This window comes from Apiospora hydei, assembly GCF_038363865.1.
Source record: "Apiospora hydei strain CBS 114990 chromosome Unknown utg000005l_segment0_segment0, whole genome shotgun sequence".
In the NCBI taxonomy this organism is placed as follows: Eukaryota; Fungi; Ascomycota; class Sordariomycetes; order Amphisphaeriales; family Apiosporaceae; genus Apiospora; species Apiospora hydei.
The window spans coordinates 3773858-3795886 of NW_027117364.1; the positions used below are offsets into that span (position 1 = coordinate 3773858).

At 51.9% G+C, this 22029-nt stretch overlaps 2 protein-coding genes across 2 annotated transcripts; both read left to right on the top strand.

Moving 5' to 3' along the window:
• Positions 1-4903: 4903 nt before the first annotated feature.
• PG997_006647 (VosA) lies at positions 4904-5998 on the top strand (the record flags this gene model as incomplete). The annotated part of the gene is made up of 4 exons (XM_066810962.1): positions 4904-5084; positions 5141-5221; positions 5291-5690; positions 5725-5998. The coding sequence occupies 4 exons, from the start codon at positions 4904-4906 to the stop codon at positions 5996-5998; spliced, it is 936 nt and encodes a 311-aa protein (XP_066669885.1).
• A 12908-nt stretch (positions 5999-18906) lies between these two features.
• PG997_006648 (OPT family small oligopeptide transporter) lies at positions 18907-21637 on the top strand (the record flags this gene model as incomplete). The annotated part of the gene is given in 6 exon segments (XM_066810963.1): positions 18907-19947; positions 19967-20455; positions 20557-20748; positions 20783-20953; positions 21024-21491; positions 21569-21637. The coding sequence occupies 6 exon segments, from the start codon at positions 18907-18909 to the stop codon at positions 21635-21637; spliced, it is 2430 nt and encodes an 809-aa protein (XP_066669886.1).
• Positions 21638-22029: the final 392 nt, after the last annotated feature.

Below are 22029 nucleotides of genomic sequence, written 5' to 3' on the forward strand. Positions count from 1 at the left end.
AGCGATCGGGCAGGGTGAACTGTTATGTATGTCGTCAGTGGGCAAGATGATGAATGCATGCAGAAAACGAAGAGGAAGAGATGGAACAGAAGGGGGAAAACTTGATGCTGGATTTTGATCACCAGGCCTTTCCCAGGGGGCCACTCAATTGGCACTAAGGCGGGCGGACAATTTCCAGCACATCCCGGTCGGCTTTGCCCTCTAGCCTCTCGGCATCGCTTCCAGACTGGAGGTGCTGCTGCACGCCAGTACCAATTTTAGACACGCGCACTTGGACTGCCCCCCGACTGAGGTGTCTGCATGCGGCGGCTGGCCCCAATGCTGGACGGACGGGACAGACAGATAGGGTCAATCAGCAACAACATCTGATTCCAAAACCAGCTGTAAAGAATTAAACCCGGTGTAGGTTACATGGCTGGAGCCATTCGGCCTGCCCAGTAGCGGTCAAACGGCGATGACGAGCCGGGGCTTCCCGCCTGGCCGCGCTTAGCGACTTTGAAGTCGTCCGTTAAGACGCAAAGGTCCTTGTCGTGTTAGGTACAATTTTAGAGAGCACTCCACCACTGCGCTGCTGCACTGATTGACTATTTGCTGTCCTACATGTCAAGTACGTATTGGATTGCACGCTACTGTAAGTACAACTGTGAAGGCCAGGTAGTCCACTACCTGTAATTGCTACGTGGTATCGTTCAATGTCGTCGGTGGGGCGGGTTTTCTGTTATCTATTTGGGGCCTTACGAGGCTCTCTTGCTGTAGCAAGTACCTACGGTGTGTTGTGTTGTTCGTGAGGGAGAACTCCATTCCCTGAGTTGCTGGCAACAATCGAGAGGACTTCAGCCCGGATGGGAAGGAGAGCTATTCGTTTGCAGGCGCCGCCGGGTTCTCAATCAGTCAGCCCTCAATGCGTTTCGTTTCGCATTGCATATTGGGTGAATAAACTCAAGTCGAGAGATGTCTGTGCATTTATGGAGCTTTGGTTTTATGCTTGAATAACTGGCGGGATTAGGCCAGCATGCAAACAATCAACTCCAAGTACCTACTAGCAGACGAGGGTAAACAGCCTGAGCGTCTGGTGTGTGTGTGTGTGTGTGTGTGTGTGTGTGTGTATGGGAGTCTTCTACCAGGAAGCAATAATAAGGTTTCTTTGGTACCTTTACAGCCTTGCATTAATGCCCGTTTGCATGTATGCGCCATGGTCCAGCTCGAGAATATGAACACGCTCAGCAATGCGTTCGTTTGATCTAGCTTTGTCGCAAACGGATGCTCCCTCCTTGGCTAATACCCCATCTCAGCTCGGGTAGTCAGGCCTTCCAGCCCCGACTCATGGAACTGACTCGATGCAAAGATGCGGGCACGGCGAGTCGACACAATACCATTCAGACCTCATTGCCTGCTTGTACTAGTTGTACGTGTCTCATGGCTGGCTCACGGAGTTTTGGCAGATTAACCTGGGTAAAGGTGGTCTGAGCCTTGCGGCAACAATAGCTTCGACCTCACTAACCCCCGTTGAACCGCACAGACAACTGGGAGCCAGGCATGCCCTGTTGATTTTCGCAGCCCCTGCACGCGCATCCAGAGATACAAGCCCCCTGCTTCGCCAGGAAGTAGGACCCCGGTCACCACTGGTCGAGTACCATACTCCCAAGTATTCCCATAGGCCACCATGCTGGTTCGCAAAAGTATCGGTACTCCCTGCCTTCCCTCGCAGGCATGTTGTTGTATACAGTAGATGGGGTGTTCTGCGCCCATCTACGTCAATTGGCACCCTGCTCTAGGTTGCAATACTGCGGGACTTCGTCTGGTCCTCGAGGTAGAGTGACCTGCGTGATAGTGCGGGAACCATGACCGAAATACTTCCCCAGCTTGTAGATCTTCATGACTGGCTTATTGCCTCTCTTTGCTGACGGGCACTTGGATGCACACGTACTAGACCTGTTCATCTCCAGGGACAGACTCCCGTGCAGTGCCGAGTCCATCTCTCGACAAGTCGCGCGACAGCTTTCTCTCTGTCGAGTCCACCACCACAAGGCCGGCTCTCAAAGTCGCTTGCGGCAGTCTTCGTTTTACACCCGTTTCTCGCTTACCAAAGTGACTGCTTTTTGCCCTGCTCCCCGAGGCGCAATTCCGCATTGGTCCATCGCCCTGACAGGTAGGCCCATCCACCAGCCACGAACAGACATACCACCGCCGCCGTTGCTCGCTCTCCATCCCATCCCATCTCGGAGTCTGTAGCCAACTTAGTCATCCACTAGCGCACATCACAAGCGTAACGGTCGTATCCTTTGCACGGTCATCTGTGGTCGTAATAAGCGGACATAGATAGGTCTTCCAGAAGAAACGGCCCATGCTTGGTCGTGGAAATCTTCTCGAAGGAGCTTGACAAGGTTCAGCGCCGTTGGACGGTTTCTGCCCTCGTTTTGATGCTCTCCGTCGACGATCCGCGGGAGCTACGCTAGTACGGCCGCCGCCACCGGTCCATGAGCCTCCTGGGCGTGTACGAGACGGTAGACCAAACGTCGCCTGCGACTAGAGAGAGGCCTGTCTATCCACCAGCAGCAGACGCCGGCGCTGACGAACGGCTGTGTGAGTACATGCCTACCTACACACGACACGACCGACCCTCCTTATTTTGATGAACTGACATCCCCTCCGGTGGGTGGTTCGTTCCCCCACGCAAGAAGAAGAGCAGTGGGGGCCTTCATCAATACTGCGGTGATGGAACTCGCTGACTGACAGCTACTAGTACTGCCTCAGTGCCCTCTCTTTTCGTTCCCAAATTAGCGACTATCACAGTGAGCAGACAGCTCCAGAATTACTTACGGAGACGAGAGATAGTGCAACGGCCCCCCAAGTACAGTCGCATTCAATGATCCAGGGAAATCATCGACACCCTAGCCCCAGTCTAAATCTCCCGAATCTCATCCCAATGGTCAACCCCACACTCCTCCTGGACAGACGACCATCATATGCAAATCCGTTATAAGTACTGGATCATCGAACCCGCTATCAAGCCTTCGCGGCATGTCCAGTTCAGGGTCAGTCCTTATTCTTAGCCACTGACAGCTCCCGCCTGTATCCAGCCTAGCCTCTACGAGCAGTTCAAGCCCGGAAGCACTCCCCACACTGGGCTCGACTCTCTCTTTTGACTGCCTCCCGACTCGACTCGATTCGAAGTTATATGGCCCCCCCCCATCCACACGATCCACGCCTCAAGGTCTTCTCTCCCTCTCCCCTCTCTCACCGAGTGTACCTGCCGCAGTCCTGTCCGACCTAGTCTACATATTTGCTGAACAGGAGCCCATCGGGTCCACGATTGTCACATTCCGTGCTCTACTTTCTGTTCACACTCCACCACTGCTTCTCAACGCGGCACACCCCCCTGTCGGCAATCAACTCAATTCCTTCGTCATTTGCAACCTCCTCTGTCTTGCGCCGAGGAGCGTACTTTTCCTGCCAGCTTCATCTTTGGTACTTTACGCCCAATCCTTCCCACGGTCAACCCAAAGCTTGTCACTGCCTACTTTATATAGTAGCAGCGACTCGACTTCAAGCCCCAAGGATACCTGGACCACGGTTGACTCGACCACCTCCTCGTACCGCAGTCTTCTTTGCCCCTCGACATACCCCGGCCTTCACCAACACCAAGATAGCCACCTACCTGTACCTAGTCGACAGCTGTTACCACCAAGCATCTCGAACTCTACTTCCTTCACCACCTGGTCACCTCGCGAAGTGGTATCTGGAAGAGCCAGCCATCCTTGGGCCGCCACTATCTGCCACGGCCGTCACGAGTTCTGTTTGCGTGTTCACAAGCTCGAGAATATCTTGGAGGTTACTGAGACTTGGACCAGCCTTGAACGACCCAAGAGCGAGGAACACACCTTTGTGTCGGACCTTGTTGGTTGCATTGTTGCCAGCTCTACATCCCAGCGATTGAACATCGACCCAGCATCCTCTTTGCGCATTGCTTTAGTGGCTCCGAGAACAGTTGGTAGTCGCCCGACTTGGTTGAAGACCAGAAAAGACGAAAAGCAGCGAGTCGAACGTCCCAGGTTTCTCTACCTGCAAGCTACCTTAGCCTACCTGCCTTGCACCTACACTACACACCTTTTCTTGGTACCCCGGCCAGTTGAGCATTTACAACTGGCAAGTGGGGGAAACGGCATCAAGACGGACTCGTACCTTCTTGGTCCAGCGCCCTTTTGCGACATCGAAAGCAGTAGGTCGACTCTTCCTCTCCGGCCTTTCCTTTGCAACGACGACGAGATCCCTGTTTCGCGATTCGTCCTCTCTGCTTCTCCTCCGCCTTCTCCTCTCCACATAGGGCTCTTTCTGACTTGTGGACTATTTAGGGCACAGCCGGCGGCAGTGTTTTCTCTGTTGTTCTTTTTTTGAGATTAGAGTTTGATTCTGATCTGGAAAGCGTGGTTTTCTCCCGAGCTTGCGGCTGAAATAACCTCTCAGTCACCACCATCCGCCCTATCACGTCTTCTTCACTGCACCAAGGGACCACCTCACCTTAACGGAGACCTGGTTGAGGCCAGCTAAGGGTCATCCCACGTGGAGATAGGCGCAACTTAAGCTTACCATTAAAGTTGTGTTCTGGTTTTTTTCCCTTCCCCTTTATAAACCGCAAAGTACAAAGGTACCTTTTTTCCCTTTCCATTGCTGTCTGTCTTCCTTTCCCTTCATCAAACCAAGGGCTTTTCTATTCCTTCGGGACGCCATTATCCAAAACCCTCTGCGCAACGGCACGCTAACCATCTTCAAGCTAGTCCTTGTTGCAGCTACAATTCAGCGCCTGGTCTGGTACAGTACTCGGCCTCGCCTGCTATAATAGACCAACAACCAGCTGGTTCGCGCACCGGTTGGTATCATTCTGACTTCGCCTACAAAACGGAAGATGGATAACAGCCAATATCCCGCCCAATGGGCTCAGATGCCTCCGGCCCCTTCATACCCACAGCTTGGGTCCGTCATGGACCACCAAACTCTTCCTTCCAGTCCGCCACTGTACTCTGGGTACCATCTCGAAGTGAGGCAAGAACCTGAACGAGGAAAGGTTGCACTCGGAAAAGAGAAAGGTACGGGGCCCTACCACCCTGGACGCTTTCTCATCAACGTGCTAACTGGTCTACAGACAAGAAGCCGATCGACCCTCCCCCGATTGTTGAACTGGTTGTTCCCACGGAACAAGACCGGAATCGCTTGTTCCTGCAAAGTACGCCGATCCCCATGAGATTTCCTCTCTTTTCTTTTGACAGGACCTTCAGCTAACGTATAGTGATAGACCCTTACCTAATTCTAATCGCATTCCTCGAACAGGTGGACAATGCGCCATCGACGAAGCCACTGGGCAAGACGACGCCCAAGGACAGTGGAGATAGGGACGCCAACCGAGACGAAGAGTCCAAGACTATCGGCGCGTACATGGCCGGCTCGACAGTCTCTTCACTTCATCGTCTGAAAGACACGGACAATCGCGACAGCGGCTTTTTCATCTTCCCCGATCTCACGGTGAAGAAGGAGGGCTGGTACCGGATCCGGTTTACCTTGATGACCATGGAAGAAAACAGAAACGAGAACCGAATCGATACTGCCGGATTCGATGGGAGTTGGATTACAATCTGCAACATCCATTCGAAGCCTTTCCAGGTCCACACCGCACGGACGTTTCCGGGCATGGCAGAGTCGACTTTCATGACTCGATCCTTTAGTGATCAGGGGAGTGAGGATTCGGTTACGCAAGGACTCACGACAAGTCACGGTCAAGAAGCGAAACCACGATGTCGCTAGGCATTTGAAAAGCGACGTGCAGGAGGAGGTCCCTTATGACAGCCTGCTCGGCGACGCAGGATCTGCCAAGAGGCAAAGAACTTCATCCACAGGATACAGCAATCCTTCACCCTCGCCGATTTCGGGCGGCACCTCCTATGCCAACTTCCCCCGACTCTCCACGCGACTGCGCCATCATATTCACTCACGCACGGAGGCATGACGTCGAGCCCAACATATGCTACCCACAGCGCTCCCCATATGGGAAATCCCATGCAAGTAGCTTTCCGCGACAGCCAGCAACCTATGGGACCCCCTGGCCCCCAGCGAGTACAGCCACTCTACAACAACGCCCCCTGACGCCTCAGTTCCCTGGCGGTAGGTCGCCTAGCATGTCACCTTTCGGCTTTGGTACCTTCCCTGGACAATCTCAATTCTCGCCACAGAACTCGAATTTCACCTTTGCGATGCCGAATCCGTCTACTCACGGCTTGCCTCCGATGGACACTACCTCCCAGCCGGGCCTACAATCCTCAAGCCCCCATGACTCGAACACATCGCCACGGGTGGCGGGTATTCCTACGGACACCCCGACATCGAGTACTGGGTCGCCCATCGACAACGCGTACACCATTGGCGCAGGCTCAGGCTACCCGGGCAGTGGTTCCCAGCAACCAAACTATGCTACAGGCAACGACTTCATGTCTCATCCCGGGCCGTACAGCAGCGCCGGAGTGTCAGACAATGACTCCAGACACAGCATTCCTGGCATGCGGACGCCATTAGGAGCCGGCATGTCCGAAGCCGGGGTCTTTCAACGGATCTGGCTTTTCTGGTCACCTCGCCGATCAGAAGTACAGCCAAGGCGCATGAGCAACGCCCGTGTTTCTGACTAATTCGGTTCGCGATACAGAATTGGCTCCCGTTACGTTCCCGTCACGTTGTTTTCTAATGTTTATAACACATTTGTTATGTCTCTCACGGGGGTGCCCTTCTGCTTGTAATATCCTAATCGCACGGCGGCCGCTGACGGGCTCTGGGGCTGCTACTGGGCTTTCACCCTTTTCATTACCGTCTCGAATAAGATTCGAGACAACCGAAGGAAGGCGAACAGGGGTTGATTTTGTACGCAAAAGTATCAGGCATTGCTCGGGTTTTGCATGGTCACAGGAGTTTGTGTTGGCGTTCAAAGAGTATTGGAGGATCATGATTTCCTAACTGCATAACGGTCATGGTGATCGTGGGTGGGAGCCACATTGCTTTTTACTTTGTTTTTCCACGGGACCAGAGGGGGGGAAAGCTCTCTTGGACATGATACCCGGGACTTCATTCTTGACTTGTCCCAACTTTACCATGGGCTACTAGGCCCCGCGTCCTTCACAACTCAAGTCTCTTCTCATCCACCCCCAAAAATAATCGGCCTCACAACAGTAGTAATAGCGGCTTGGAGCTGTGATCAGCGAAGCAGGACAACGGTTGGATCGGGCCGATAGATATACAGCATAGATAGAAATACAGCATCACTGCACACTACCCATGAAGCCTTTTCCAGCGTGACGCAATTAGATCCGACATGGCTGACCGGACCATCCTAGCGATGTGGCCTTGTATACAAAGGCAGGGTACGACTGAAATCGCCTGCGACATCCCACGCTGCTTTGAACAAGCAAGGAAATACGTGGGTGGAATGAAAGAAATAAAAGTGATACTGGGTGTCATGTACGTGCTAAGTAAGGAGAGCATGTTGTGTAAGTAGATGCATTTCCGCGAGTGCAGTCATGTTTAGTTTGTCTTTCCCTTCAGGGGTCGAGGTCGACGGCTACCTACCTGCCTTACATATTTGTATTGATAGATGTCAATAAGTAGGCAGGAGCTCTCGAAAATGGTCTAGATCCAAACTGGGTGTTACCGTGTTACTTCCATGTTACCAAGTAATCGCTTTACCAATCAATGGATGTTACCTGCCCAAAGCAAGTATGTCAATATGTACCTTCCTACTTTACCTTTGGTAGGCACCAATGTGACAGTGAGCAATAGGTTCCTCGTTGCCTTGGACACTGGTATTTGGACGGGAAGCCTGCCTTAGTGTACCAAGATCCCTCAGGTCGTCAATACCTGCCATTCCCAGGCTCCTTCCCGATTGTGTTTGTGGACAAAATGTAAATGTACCTGTGAGGACTCATTTGGAGTGCATTATCTCTACCCCCCAGGGATGCAAGCCTATCAATGGATGTCTTCGGCGATGCTGGCCAAAACGATATCTTTGTTTATTTACCTACTCTACGACTACATGCATACCCTTTCATCCCATGTGGTATCTTCGTTGTCGCTGACGGTGCAGCAGACATGATTACGTGAGGGATGCTGGGCTACTTTTCCATCTCGCAGCAGTCGATGCTTACCAGATTCGTAGGGCTACATGCTGGGCAACTGAACGACTGGAACCGGCCACAAACAATGGCAAGCACGGTAGCATGGGACGGATGGAAAAGAACCATAACCATCTACATATGTCTTCGAAAACATCCGAAATCCACCAACTCCAAGTCCAAGATCTGTCGTTTCTCGGTTGCCATCCCATCCGAAGTCTACCTACTTGCGATCAGAAACCAAGGATGCAGGCTGCTACTTTTGGCACTCAAGTCTGGTGTGCCGTTTCCTACCTGCATTACCAAGCAACATCGGACGTTTCTCGACACACACCCCCATAGCCACCCAGACCCTACTTTTGCAAAAACTCTGCAAGCGGAACTGCAAAAGTCGCCTACTGCGGACACGACTAACCCATCGCCATACAGTAGTGATACATCACAGTCGAACTGACCCTAGGTGCATACTTACTTATCGAAGACCCTCTGGCAATTCATTCGAGAGTGGCCCCTTCATGCCCAACCTGCTGTGAGCTGCTGCAGACACCATCCATCCGCATACACAAGGATAGGTGATTCGTATCAAACACCGACAATGGCGGTGCTGACGACACACCACGCTTGTTGGTAGCCTTGGATGCATTAGCACCTCTCTAGAGGCAAGGAAGGCCGAAACAGGCCACTCACGGTCCGGTACCAGCGCCGCTTTGCCCCGAAGCCTGCCTCTGATGCGACGCACATCTGCTGCGATGAACAATTTTGTCAAGCTGGCCCCGCAGCTCATCATGCCAGAGGCACCTATTCGTCGACATAATAGACTTCGTCTCCTCCCAGATCCACTCGGAGCCCAAGATGATGTAAAAGACGTTGCCCCAAAGCAAATAGTACGAGTGTTTGCTGGCATTGGGGAACGAGTCTCGAACCAATAAGGCCCCCCGCGCCTATGGAGATTAAACCATCTTCCCATTCAGGTACCAATTTCCTGAAGTATTCAGGCTCGACGGACACGCAAGCCATGCGATCCTTGGACCCAAAGAACCGGCCTTTGTGGATGAGCATGTCTGTCGACCAAAAGGTGTGTTGTCCAGGGACAGGTGATTCGACTACATAACTCAATAGCGTGCCACGAATGGGCCATCGCAGTACCTACATAGACCCCTTGTGCCATACATGCATGGCTCGCTCGATAGTCAAGTACGCACAAATCACGGTGGAAACCGGGTTTTGCATCCAGGTTGGGCTAATCCTGGATTCCCCGATGCTCGTCGTCGTCTGATTTTCGACTGGTGTCGTTGGAACCCATGCTCGTTACGAGTTCCCTGAACCCGGACAGCGATCCACTCAACGGTCATCCATCTCGTGTCGAAGTGCGGGTTGGCGAGATCGACACAACACTGTAATGGAAAGCCAGCAGCGATCATTCATGCCGACAAGGGAGGAAAGCACAGGTCATTGAGAGGAGAACGTCAGGGGGTTCCTCCTGTGCTCCGTGTTGAGCCCTCTGCCTTTTTGACAGGGGCCCAGCCTGGTGACAGACCGGGCTGCTTACTGGTGATCATATCCGGGCATAGCCTCCGACCTAATTCCCCAGGCTGCCTGTGGCTTTCAAACGACAAGTACCGTACCCTCTCACGTCGGCCAATTTTCTGGTGGCTGGGGCTCCAGATGCAGGGATGCCTGGGCGAGTGCGAACTGTGACGTAGCATTACGGTGTACACATCTAACGTCTGTGGATATGAGATTGGCCTTCCTCTTACGCCACCAAGGTCAAGCAATAATGAAACCTCACGATTAACCTTGGAATTTGAAGGATTGGTACAGCTCTTGTTCTCGCGCTGGGACACCTGAGGTGTGGCCTTCGAGCAGCATCACCAGGAGCTATTCTCGGGTACTTCCAATACAAGACCCAAAGGAACGTTTCGATTTCCCTGGAAGTGGGAATCATTCTCGACGAGTCGAATAGGATTTGTACTGTCCGGGACTACATACCTGCACCAAAAGACTGCCCCGGTGCCTGCTGACTGAGTTTCGCACATCATCGAATGTCACGAACTCCCTGGTCCAGTCGCCACGGACTCGATCACCAAGTCCGCTCAACTATTATTACCTACCGGCCACAAATCAAACTCGACCAGGGCGTTGGGTTACACTACCCAATCTCGCGGCGATAGTTCTGTTGCTCCCCGGCATGGCTCCGGCACTTGGGAACCTACGTGTACGGTACTGATCGGGTGCTGTTCGGTTTCTCGCACGTCCCTGAGCTCAGCCCCAAAGCATCCAATAACTTCCCATTAGATACAGCCAGACCCAGATGCTGGGCAATCTCTCAGCCCACTATCAACGCCACTTGCTACTGCCGATGGACCCCTCAGTCATTCAACCTTATCCGGGATTTGCTGTCGAAAGGCTCCTGTGTGGGGAGGCTAACTGCAACCCTAAGTCTATCATCACCTTCAGATCACGGATGGCAGGCTGGCAGGCGTGCAAATCCAAGAACAGGCCGTCGATACCAGGGGCAGCAGACAAGGTATGGTGAATTGATCTGCCAGCCGACATTTGAGGTTATATCCCTGTATGTAACCATTCAATCTCTGGATACTTGGTTATTTGCCCCTTGCTACACCCAGTCCGTCCTCGGCGTCGCTTGCGTCGGCTGCCAAAGGTGCATCGCGGGCGAATCCGCGAGGTGCAATTGGTCGGCGGGACACTCTCCGGGGCGTTTGTTCACCATGCCCGGTTTCACTTGCGTAGAGCTCGAACTGGACTCGCCGCAAAAGCCTGTCCAAATGTGGTTTCGTTCTTGGATACCTCGAGGGTTTGCCAGTACGGGGTTCCAGAATGGATACGACCTGCCTTGCTCACGTCGATCCGCCCAGCGGGCGCTTGCCCCCTTTCAAACATTATCTCCGACACATCATACGGCCAATGCGACCCTAACCCCAGCCCTATAGCGACCTGTCTTATACATATGATCAGCGCGAAAAGAGGGTTTGACAGAAAGAAGTTTTGGGATGATCTCTGTAAGGTCCAAGGTTTCCAATGATCGTCCGCAATCCCGTTGCTTACCGCCCACTGCTGGCTCGCTTCGGGCGGGCGTGTGAATAGTGACGTGCCGCTAGGCAGTTTGGGGATCCCTGGGAGCTTGGTCCTGATGGCTTGCAACCATGGATCGTCCATATTAAGCCTTCAGGGGGTTCCTTTTTCCCATCGTGCTTGACGAGTAAGGCTACCTGGCTAGTCGGCTTCTGTCAGAGGACATTTGCGGATCTCAGCACCGCCAAGCAGGTAATTGACGCATTCCATCAACCCTTCCAGAAAGCGCACACACACACTAGCCCTACGCGACTGGCTCCCTGTCTACCGACGAAGCCTCGCTTCACTTCACGTCCAGGAGCTCCTCGCCTGCCTCGCCGTCCATTCATCTCCGCACACCAGCCCAGCGAGCATCGCGTGTCCCGACCTCTCTGACTCGCGGAGCCCATATTTCCCAAGCCCCACTTACTCGGTGACGTTGAGTGCCTCAGCCTCGACCGGCACGAAGTCGAGTGGGCATCTCGGTCTGTGGCTCTTACTCGGACTGTTGATGGCGAGCTACCCAGTCGCTACACACAATGGCCCGAACGGATTGCATTCCTTTTTCCCTTCTGAGCCCTCTTCCCACCATGGCCAACGAGGCCAGCTTGGAAAGGGCACGGAAAGTGGACTGAGCTGGACGCGCCGCGCCGTGCAGTGCGACGCCAAAAGGCGCCAACTCCACTCGCAATCCTACTCTATCTTCACTTGCAAACCTGCCAATCTGCCTACCTCGGGAAGTCGACAATCCCATTCAGCACTCTGGACCGTCATCAGAAATTTCCCAGCGGTTCCCATCCGTTCATCATAATCTTGTTGAACGTGCCATCTTGGCCTCTCCTCTCTGTTCTGCATACTCGGAACGGCTCTGCCAGCCATATCCATCCTTCGGCCACAGTCGGGCATTGTCGTGCACGTCAGATGCCGTCTTTTCCCAAGATCTTAGCTAGGCCGGGACGAAGCCGAAAGGCGCCGCACCAGCCGCAGCCAGAGCGTGGAAACTAGGTGACTGGCAGCGTCAATTATTCAGTATGTACAAGTATGTATCTGCCATTTCTCAATGAAATGACGCGCCTCCGGAACACGCCTATTGAGCCATCACCATCACCCACCCACCTTCTTTTGCTTCTATTGATTCCTAGTGAAATTGGGGGAACCATGGGATGGAAATCCAATAGTGTACTCCGGAAACGAGCCTGTCGGCCGCACGTCGTTACCCGACATCACGTTAGTGTAACCTTGCTCGCCTCTATTCCGCATGTGTAAGCGAGGCTACTCATGACTGGACTTGCAGACCAATGAGCAACCGGGGAGCAAAGGAGGAGGTCGATGCTGCGCTCGCTAAAGCTGAGAAGCTACGGCTACATGCCATTGTGTACCGACACTCACGCATGTCACCTATTTTTGCCCGCCTATCTATCATCTTATCGTTGCAGCATGCAGTCACTTTCAATCTCTGCTCTTATCGATAAAGGATATCCATAATTCTCCGAGAGGGCAAAAAGCAACGTGCCACGATGTGATATGTGACCAGACGCCGTCATCCGGCCAAGTCACTTGCTCCCTCAGTATCATTGAGCAAGCGGCATGTGGTTGTGACTTCAAATGCATTTGGCGACAATCACACGTGATATGTTCCTCTGATATAGCGGTCAATTATGGTGCTTTGCTGCCGCTCTGGCCGGTTGACCTGCACGCTTCAAGCTCCCTCTCTTGATCCGACCAGAACGATTAGCCCCTCCGGTGGTACGCGCATCTTGACCATCCCCTCGGGACGTTTTGGCGGCCGTGTTCTAGTGTCTTTGCATGCAGACATCTGTAAATCCTGCCGATGCATTTTGCGGGATGACCTTAGCGAAGATGGTGACGGTTAACTGGGCCCAAGTCGCATGCCGCAACGGAACAATGTGAGAACGATGAGTCGATGTGCTCAGGCGTTAGGTGCGTCACATCGGAACATTTGTTGCGACACAGGCTCCGTTGTCACCCTTTGATACTTTTCTGGACGCAACGTAATAACAGACTGCTTATCATATCGCGGCCAGATATAGAGGGCCAGCGTGTGGTGTGTGGCGTTCGTGCACAAGTCTGTGCGCCCAGTCAAAACCTGATAATGACTGACATTTTCTGATAAGATATAACGCAGCGGTGATAGCTATAGCTAATCGCACCGGATGACGCGAGAGGGTGCACTGGCCAATTGCCAGTCTTTGCTGGCTCTCCGTGTTTCGAAACTTGCGTTTAGCTCGTTTCGGGGTCCTCTGAAACATTAACATAGCAAGGGGCTGGAATATCAGATGAACGACAACAACGTGAAGACTAGGCCTTCGGTCTCGTTTCCGGCGCTGAAACTTGACGAAGCCTTCGAGGTTACATACTGTAATCTATAACAGCTGCTACCCACCTGCCTGCCTGCCCCCCTTCCCGGAGACTGCGCCTTTGCGGCCCCTTCCGTTGTCTTGCAGCGATGTGCTATAGGAGGGCATTCTAAGACAGGCATCGTCAGGGGGGCAGTGACGGCGGCATGATACGTGACCGAGCAGATGAGGGCTATCTTTCTTTCGGTGAGGTCGATCCAACATCATATGATGCCTCGGTATGGCAACATTGGGGTGGCTCGTGTGTTGACACGAAGAGGGTCTGACGATGGAGCCCTGCAAGCGTGGCCAACCCAGAAACCTGGGTTTTGACAGCTGACCGTTAGTGGACTTTTGAGAGGAGCCCCCCCGGGCTAAGGTACGCCCATCTTTTGCTCAACCCAATGACGGGTGACAGGTGGGATCATGGTGGGGAGGGGATGCGGCTTATACGGCTTGACCGGCGCAGAAAACGGGACGTGCGGTGGGCGATCCTTCCTCTTTCTCTCCTCCTTCCTCTCCTCTCACCTCTCTCCTCTCCCACCTCCTCTCTCTCGCTTCTTGCTTATCCGGGTTGATTGCTCCCTCTGACCCGGATAGGGATCAAGGGGAGTGGGGCGGGCGGTCCCCTCCTTTCGGGGTACCCGAAATGTTTTGCTTACGTACGGGACCAACCAGGCTGGCTGCTGTTTGGGGAACCCAAGTACTGCAAAGTAGGATCCGGCATTTTTCGACTTGGCAAAAGTCCGTTCGAAGGGGGCGGGAAGGACAAGAGGCGGAGGATGCGCGTCTGGTCTGGCGGAGCACTCCTTTTGAAAAATGATCGGCTGTCGCTATATCCTCCGGCTCCTCCTTGTCGATAGAGTGAGGAGGCTATGGAGTCCAATGGGGGCGGGCTTATTCGTTGTGTTACGGATACTGGGCAAGTAGCCCCGAGTTCTGGAGTAGCATTTGCCAATTGAATCGATCAATCCCGGAGAGATGAGGGTGTGCTGTATGTACATCGGCCAGACTAGTGGGCAGGATTCTCGTGGGTATCAGTTGCGGTCTGGTACGTGTTTGCATAGTGATATGGACAACGATAGAATAGTGCACATGGGAAGTAGAAGAAGTTTATGCATTTTGCTATATGCATATGCCAAGCAAATGATGTGAATAGTGAGAAGTAATATACAGGGCTGAACTATACTTCAAGAGAAGACATATAGATCATTGAATCTTCTGATGGTTTGCTTGGCCTTGACAAAGCCCACTGTGTCACCATGTACTCTTGTGCAGGGTCAATTTATGGCCACGTTCATTGTTACGTGGTGGCTAACCTTCTCAAAAGTCTTCATCTTGACTGGGCCTGGTATTAGATTCTAATAGTAGTATATATCTATTGAGAAATACTAAGTCAAAGCGGCATCGAGTTGACACTGTAGCCGTACAGGCAAATGCCTTTTGCCCGGCAGCACCAGCGCAGCTGTTCTGCTGACGAGGAGATATCTTTCAAGTATAAACTGTCTCAACAAGGAGAGTTGGACTAAGTAACGATCCGGATTTTGAAAGAGGCAGCCTACAGCTGTGGTGTTCTCGCTGTGTATTGTCTTCTACTTTTCCGCTCTTTAAACGATTCTTTTGCCTGGCTAGGAGCCACAAAATTGGACATGGACTATATTGAAAGAAAGGTCGTAGGTTGCTGGCCAAAGACTCGGAGGACAAGTTGGTCTGTTGATTGGCAGCATTGGGCCTTGAAAACATGCCAATACAGCTCTGCGGACTGCAGAAGTAATACCTCGTTCCATCTCGAAATTCGGTTGAGTCCTACATCTGGATGGATCAGGGCTCATTGATCACTTATACGCTACAGAAATACCGGTAGTGAAATAGATTTCCTGGCTCTTTGATGGTATTCACTATGGATCTGGGTGCATCCAATATTTATGTTACTCCGGATAAGGAGTTCGGCAAGTTAATCTTGCATTTGCTCCATGCCCGGGATGACCCTTGGAGGCTGAAGATCCCAGAAGTTGGAGTTTTTATCATATGCCTGGAACAAGGACAGCAGTCAGGAATTGGAAGTCTAGAGCCAACTCGTTTTAACAAAAGAAAATCTCGACAAGTTGCAAGTCAATACCTTGGTATAAGACGCCCGGGCCTGCTTGGTGTGTTAGGCCAAGATGCTTACGACGACCGTGGTAGAACTCAGACAATGAAAGTAGTATAGGCCCTGTGAAGTTATAAAAAAGATAAAGCGAGTTAGTACATGGCATCATAATGAATGCCTCGAAGCAAAGTTGGAACGAGGCTCGTTGAGAATCGAGCAGTGTGCACCGAGACCAGGCATACGGCTTGGATCGGATGTTGATCTTCAGACCTTTACTCGAGTTAACAGAAACAATTGCAAAGGAGTTTTCTTTTTGAGAAGCTACCAGCTGTCGGAAAATCTGTCTATTACTAAGAAAGAGAAAATGCGACAGTATAGCACCCTCTACGTATCGTGCACTTCCAATGATGCATTAGTATTTGCCCATATTCCCTTTCCCCTTATACCCCTTTTTGTTCAGTCGAAAATGCACACCAAGGCTTGGGGTCCAGCGGCTGCCATTGGTATCATGTCGTATCCGGAGCCCAGGAGCTACAAACTACCTAAGAGCAACACTACCCAGCCCAACGCGGATACCAACAGTATTATCTCTAATACGAAGAATACCGCAAAACAACCTCCGTTCAACGTGGATAAGTGCTGGGCTTATCTATTTATTATTGTAGTACTATAAGGGGTGACTTGGTAAAAGCCGTGAGAATAAACCAAAACAGCTCATGAGCCATCAGGAAACACCAGCTACATGAGGCATAATAGCCATTGACTAGACCTCCGGCAGGATGTGGATAATCACTGTGTCCAAGGCCACCTCCTCAGGATCCGTAGGGACCTGAAGCCCCTATTCCACGAATGTTACATAGTCAACGTTGCTTATCCACTCAGTACTAGTTTTAAGTATAAATATCGCCTGTACACAGAAAATTTCAACCAGCGCGAGATTACATATCTTGCCACATGTATACAAAAGATCTGGGGCGAGCTCTATAGCAACGCACGCCTTTCTCAATTTCTAATTGTGTTTTTGCAAGTGACTACTGTTAATGCTGCCTGCCCCTTTTTGCTTTCATCTGTCCTCCCTTCTCAGCCTGGAACTGTTTACCTGCACGCAGCAGTGTAGCAAGAAACCATTCTTAACTTGACCAGCTTATAGGTAGAGGAGATTTTGTTAGGATTGAGTGGCAAGGGGTTTGTGTTGAAGAAGAACTCCTGCTCTTGGACTCGTGTTTCTTACTAGAGCTTTTGATGGGATACTGCCGCACGGAGCCATGGTGCTGGTCGAGAGTTCCATGTTTTGATATGTAGAAGAGTTCCTAGTGATCGTCTGTGTGCTGTGTGTTCCTCATACGTTGTATGTGTGCGAGTGGAGGCTAAGTGAAAGCGAATACTCCGGTATGATCAGCGAATATGAGCCGATATATACAGGGCACAATGCTGCCGTTGGTAGAAGTGTCACTAGAAGCCTCAATCGGTCATTGTATACATACAGCCATTGCATGTAATTCAGTGGGATATTTGTCATTTGAATGGTACTATGAAAGGGGGCTTAACCCGAAAAGTGTGACTGCGTATTCCTTGATTCCAACATGAAATACCAGGTATGCGAAGAATGTTACTTCGAAGTCGTTTTCGTCTACCACTATACACCAGTGAAGATGGTTTCTGCTTGGTATATTCTCGAAGTCATGGTGAGGCTACGGCTGCTTTCAGGGCCATTATAGGCTTCGGCTCGCCAGGCTCGAGAAACGTATGTAAAACATCTGCTAGCCTGCGTCACGATTAAGCTGATAGGCAGCATAAATCGATATGGAAGTTGTGACAGGTGGAATGCATAAAAGACGATGGCTTCCATCATCGTCAGAGCCGATATTTCCGTGGGTAGCCGAGGGAGGCTTCCCATGCTTTGAGTAGGAGAAAGCACTCCGAGGTCGTGTCCGGAGGTTTCCAAGGCGCCAACCTGATCGCATGGAGGTGCGAAAGGGACGAATGGTATGATATTGCATAGATCTCCCCTGATTGCATGCCTTGTATGAAGCATTGATGCCGCACCACTAACTCTTTCGATTGCCGGGGGCCTGGAAATGACAAGAGTTTGTTGGGCCCAAGTTCGGACGGGACAGGTCTTCCACTAACACCTGAGGCAGATTACCGAAGTGCATGCACAATAATAACTAATCTAATGAGAACTGGTTTGGAAGAGATAGTTTCGGAACTCACTGATACAGCGAGGGCTCGGTAGAGACACATGAGAGAACATCGGCCCATGGTGATCAGTCTCATCAACTTGCAATACATAAACAGCAAGGAAAGGAAACAAAAGAACCACGACGTCCTCTTGGATTCCACGGCCAATTCTGTGGGACTGCAGAGCCCTGGGGTATGCAGGAATAGCGCTGATAAACCAACTAGTGGATGCGAAGGCTTGGGCTGGATTAGATAAGTAACCGAACCGAAAGGCATGCAAAGTAGCAGTGGTGGCAAACATAGCTTTCCCCCAGAGTTCAATCATCAGCTACACCAGGCCGCACATGCAATCAGTCCGTTAACGACTGCTCCGTAGGTTGAAACATGTTAGGAACGACTAGCAAGTCCATGTTGACTACCCATCAACGACGGCCCTCTTTCAGAATCACGACCTTGTATGGCCATGGCAAAGCCCAGTCTCTTCGGAAAGTGCTTATCGAGCTCTCGGATCAGCAGTCGTACGAAGCGGGGCTTCCTTCCCCCCTGCAAGATTGCCAAGACGGCTACCCGTCCGGACGAAGCTTTCGCCAATGATAATTCATGTCTGGCTGATAATGCTTGGTAGCAGCGAACAGAAGATCGGATTGTTCTGGCCGGTCATGGCCGATAAAACCTTCCCAGCGAGCATGGCAACGACCCCGCCAATGAACGAGGTGCCTCTTGTCACCTTCCACGAACGGCCAAGGGCTCGCAAAACTCGTCGCTATCATGGCCCCCGGACCCTGTCGCTGATTGTGGAGCCAAGATTTCGGGGTAGTGCTGTCCCGGGAATAAGTGACAAAATGATAAGCGACTCCTGCTGTGCCGCGTTCAATCGCCTGTCTGTCTGTCTGTCTTGCAGAGCGTCGCCTCTATGGCTACTGGCCTGCAGACCATCTCATGGAGAGCTACATATTCGTTTTTGCATCTCCACATGTGCTCATCAAGCGCCTCTCCCGGCGGCAGCCAAACCATCGAGACGCAGTAAAGGATACAGGACAGGTCCATCTCGAATTAAGTAGCCATGCGGTTACCTTTCAGCAAAGAGGAGGGCACAGCTGCCTCTCCGACCGAGATCCATCCTGCCGACCATGAGTCGGGCCACAGTTCCACGGGGAATGCCAAAGGCGATCCCGGTCTGCACGTCACCGCGGCAGCAGCTGATTTGGAGAAGATCATTAACGACCACCAATTCGATCCCAATCTGCCATCGGAAAAGCTGGATGCCGCTAAGAAAGCCATCGAACATGGCAACGTCGACGACATCTTGGCAGCCGATGCCATGTTCACCGAAGACTCACCCTACGAAGAAGTTCGTTCAGCTGTACGCAACACTGATGGAGGCGAGGTCGCCAACACCGCCCGTGCATGGATTCTCGGCTTCATCTTCGTCACCCTCGGCAGTGCTCTTAACATGTTTCTGAGCATGCGGAGTCCCGCCATCAGCTTCCCTGCCCTTGTCATTCTCCTGTTGGTTTACCCTGTCGGCTGTATATGGGCCAAGGTGATGCCGACCCGAGTCTTCAACACATTCGGACTCCGATGGACTCTCAACACGGGCCCCTTCAACATCAAGGAACATGTCGTCATTGTTCTGATGTCTAACGTCTGCATTAGCTATGCGTACAGTACCGACGCGTTGCTGGCACTCCAGGGCAAACCGTTCTACGATATCAACTTGGGGTGGGGCTTCTCGCTCCTATTCACCTTGAGTTCCCAGCTTATCGGAATCGCCCTCTCAGGAATATTCCGGCGCTTCCTGGTCTGGCCTTCGGCAATGATGTGGCCCAACCAATTCTCCAACACGGCATTGTTTTATGCCTTGCACGACAAGAGCAAGAGTGATGGTGTCAGTACCAACGGCTGGTACATCAGCCGCTATCGCTACTTCTTCATTGTCGTCGCTGGCATGTTCTGCTATTATTGGATCCCCGCTGTATTATTCCAAGGCCTGTCTGTCTTCGCCTTCGTCACTTGGATCCGACCAGATAACGTGGTGCTCAACCAACTCTTTGGCGGTGTTACTGGACTCAGCCTCATTCCTATCACGTTCGACTGGACGTACGTCTCTGCATACTTGCAAGACCCCCTGCTTTCACCCACGCACTCGCATATCAACACCCTGTTTGGCCTTTTTCTTCTTCGTCATCCTCACAACCATTGGTATCACATACTCGGGCGCTATCTACGCCGACTACCTGCCTATGGTTACAAGTCAGACGTACGACAATACCCAGCAAACCTACAATGTCAGTCGCATATTGGGTAGCGGCTTCACCTTTGACATAGCCAAATACAAGGATTACTCGCCCCTATTCCTCCCGCCTGCGTTCGCCCTGAACTACGGCTTGTCCTTCGCAGCGTTGACCGCGGCTCTGGTGCACATAGGACTGTTCCATGGGAAGGAGATCTGGTATCGTTTCAAAGCAGCACGCAACCAGGAGCCCGATATCCACTTGCGTTTGATGAAGAAGTATGAAGAAGCACCCGACTGGTGGTACCTCATGCTATTTCTAGGGTCCATTGCCATGGGTCTTGGTACAGTGCTTGGATACAACTCGCAGCTACCATGGGTGAGCTTCCCCCTCAGTGTCTTCGCTTACATGTGCTTCTTTACATGACCCCTCATGGGCTTATTACGGAAAGATGTCTGCTAACCATTGATATCGAACAGTGGGCATTCTTTGTGTCGATTATCGTTGCTTTGGTATTCATCATACCTACTTGCATGATCCTGGGTATCTCGAATATATACTTGTCACTGAACGTCATTTCCCCTTTCCTGGCCGGATTTATGATCCCAGGACGACCAATCGGCGTTATGATGTTCAAGGTCTTTAGTACAATTACCCTCGGACAGGCCCAGGTCAGTACTTTTCACTAATCCAGTATACCTCGAGGGACAAGAGCTCACGTTTGAATCGCATCAGACCTACAGCGGAGATTTGAAGTTGGCCCACTACATGAAGATTCCTCCGAAAGTGACGTTCTGGTGCCAAGTCATGGCCACCATCTGGGCCGCCTTCGTTCAGATTGCCGTGATGAATTGGACCCTGGGTAACATTCCCGACGTTTGCGCCAAGTAAGCTGGACCATTACCTTTTCTAGTATTCTATCGAAACTGTGTTAACATCGAACCAGCAACCAAAAGGACCATTTCACCTGTCCGAACGGACGAGCCTTCTTCTCCTCGTCCATTGTGTGGGGGTCATTGGACCGCAGCGCATGTTTGGGCCGGGATCGATCTATGCCAAGTTCAACTGGTTCTGGTTGATTGGCGCAGGATTGCCGGTTCTGCTATGGGTCTTGATACGGAAACTGCGCGTCCCCCATGCGCATCACTTCAACGCCCCTATTATGCTAGGGGCCATGTCCTGGCTGCCGCCCGCTACCCCCTTGTCGTTCTCGACCTGGGCCATCTTTGGCCTGATCTTCAACTACTGGATCAAAAAGCGCTGGAACGGCTGGTGGCGCACCTACAACTACCTCACGGCCGCGGGTCTTGATGCTGGGTTAGTGATATCGACTGCAGTCATCTTCTTCGCCATCACGCTGCCGAATGTGAAGATACCGCAGTGGTGGGGCAACGTTGACATCTATAACACCGTGGTAAGTGGCATTTGTTATTGACGCTCTGCTGTCAAACAGCCTGTTTGTGATTATCTTAGCTGACCACCCAAACACAGGATGCCTCGTATACAGGCTGGCTGAAGACCGTTTCTGAAGGTGAGACCTTCGGCCCAGCAACTTGGTAGGACTCGTCCAGGAGATGTGGTGGACTAGGCGGACACTGTCTCGATATGAAGATGGTGTTTGGAGTTAGTTTGACCAATGTAGTAGCTCCAATGAAGATGCATCATATACCCCCTTACCTCTCCAAGAGACGCGCGATGAAACGTTCCGGAGTGTAGCAGGCACATCGCGTTGGCACAGATGAGAGCGATGATTCCAGTTCCGCCTTGCCTGGAAGCAACTGTACCAAAGTAGGCTGGATGAAATTAAGCGTTAAATTGCAGTACGTACATCTGCAGTTGGTGCGTGTCCAGCTATGCTTCTGGTGTTCCATGAGACGCGCCGAAAGGGCGGCCGTAATCGACCGATCGTTTCTCCCGAAACCAGCCGAGCATCTGCTTCGGACCACCCCTGA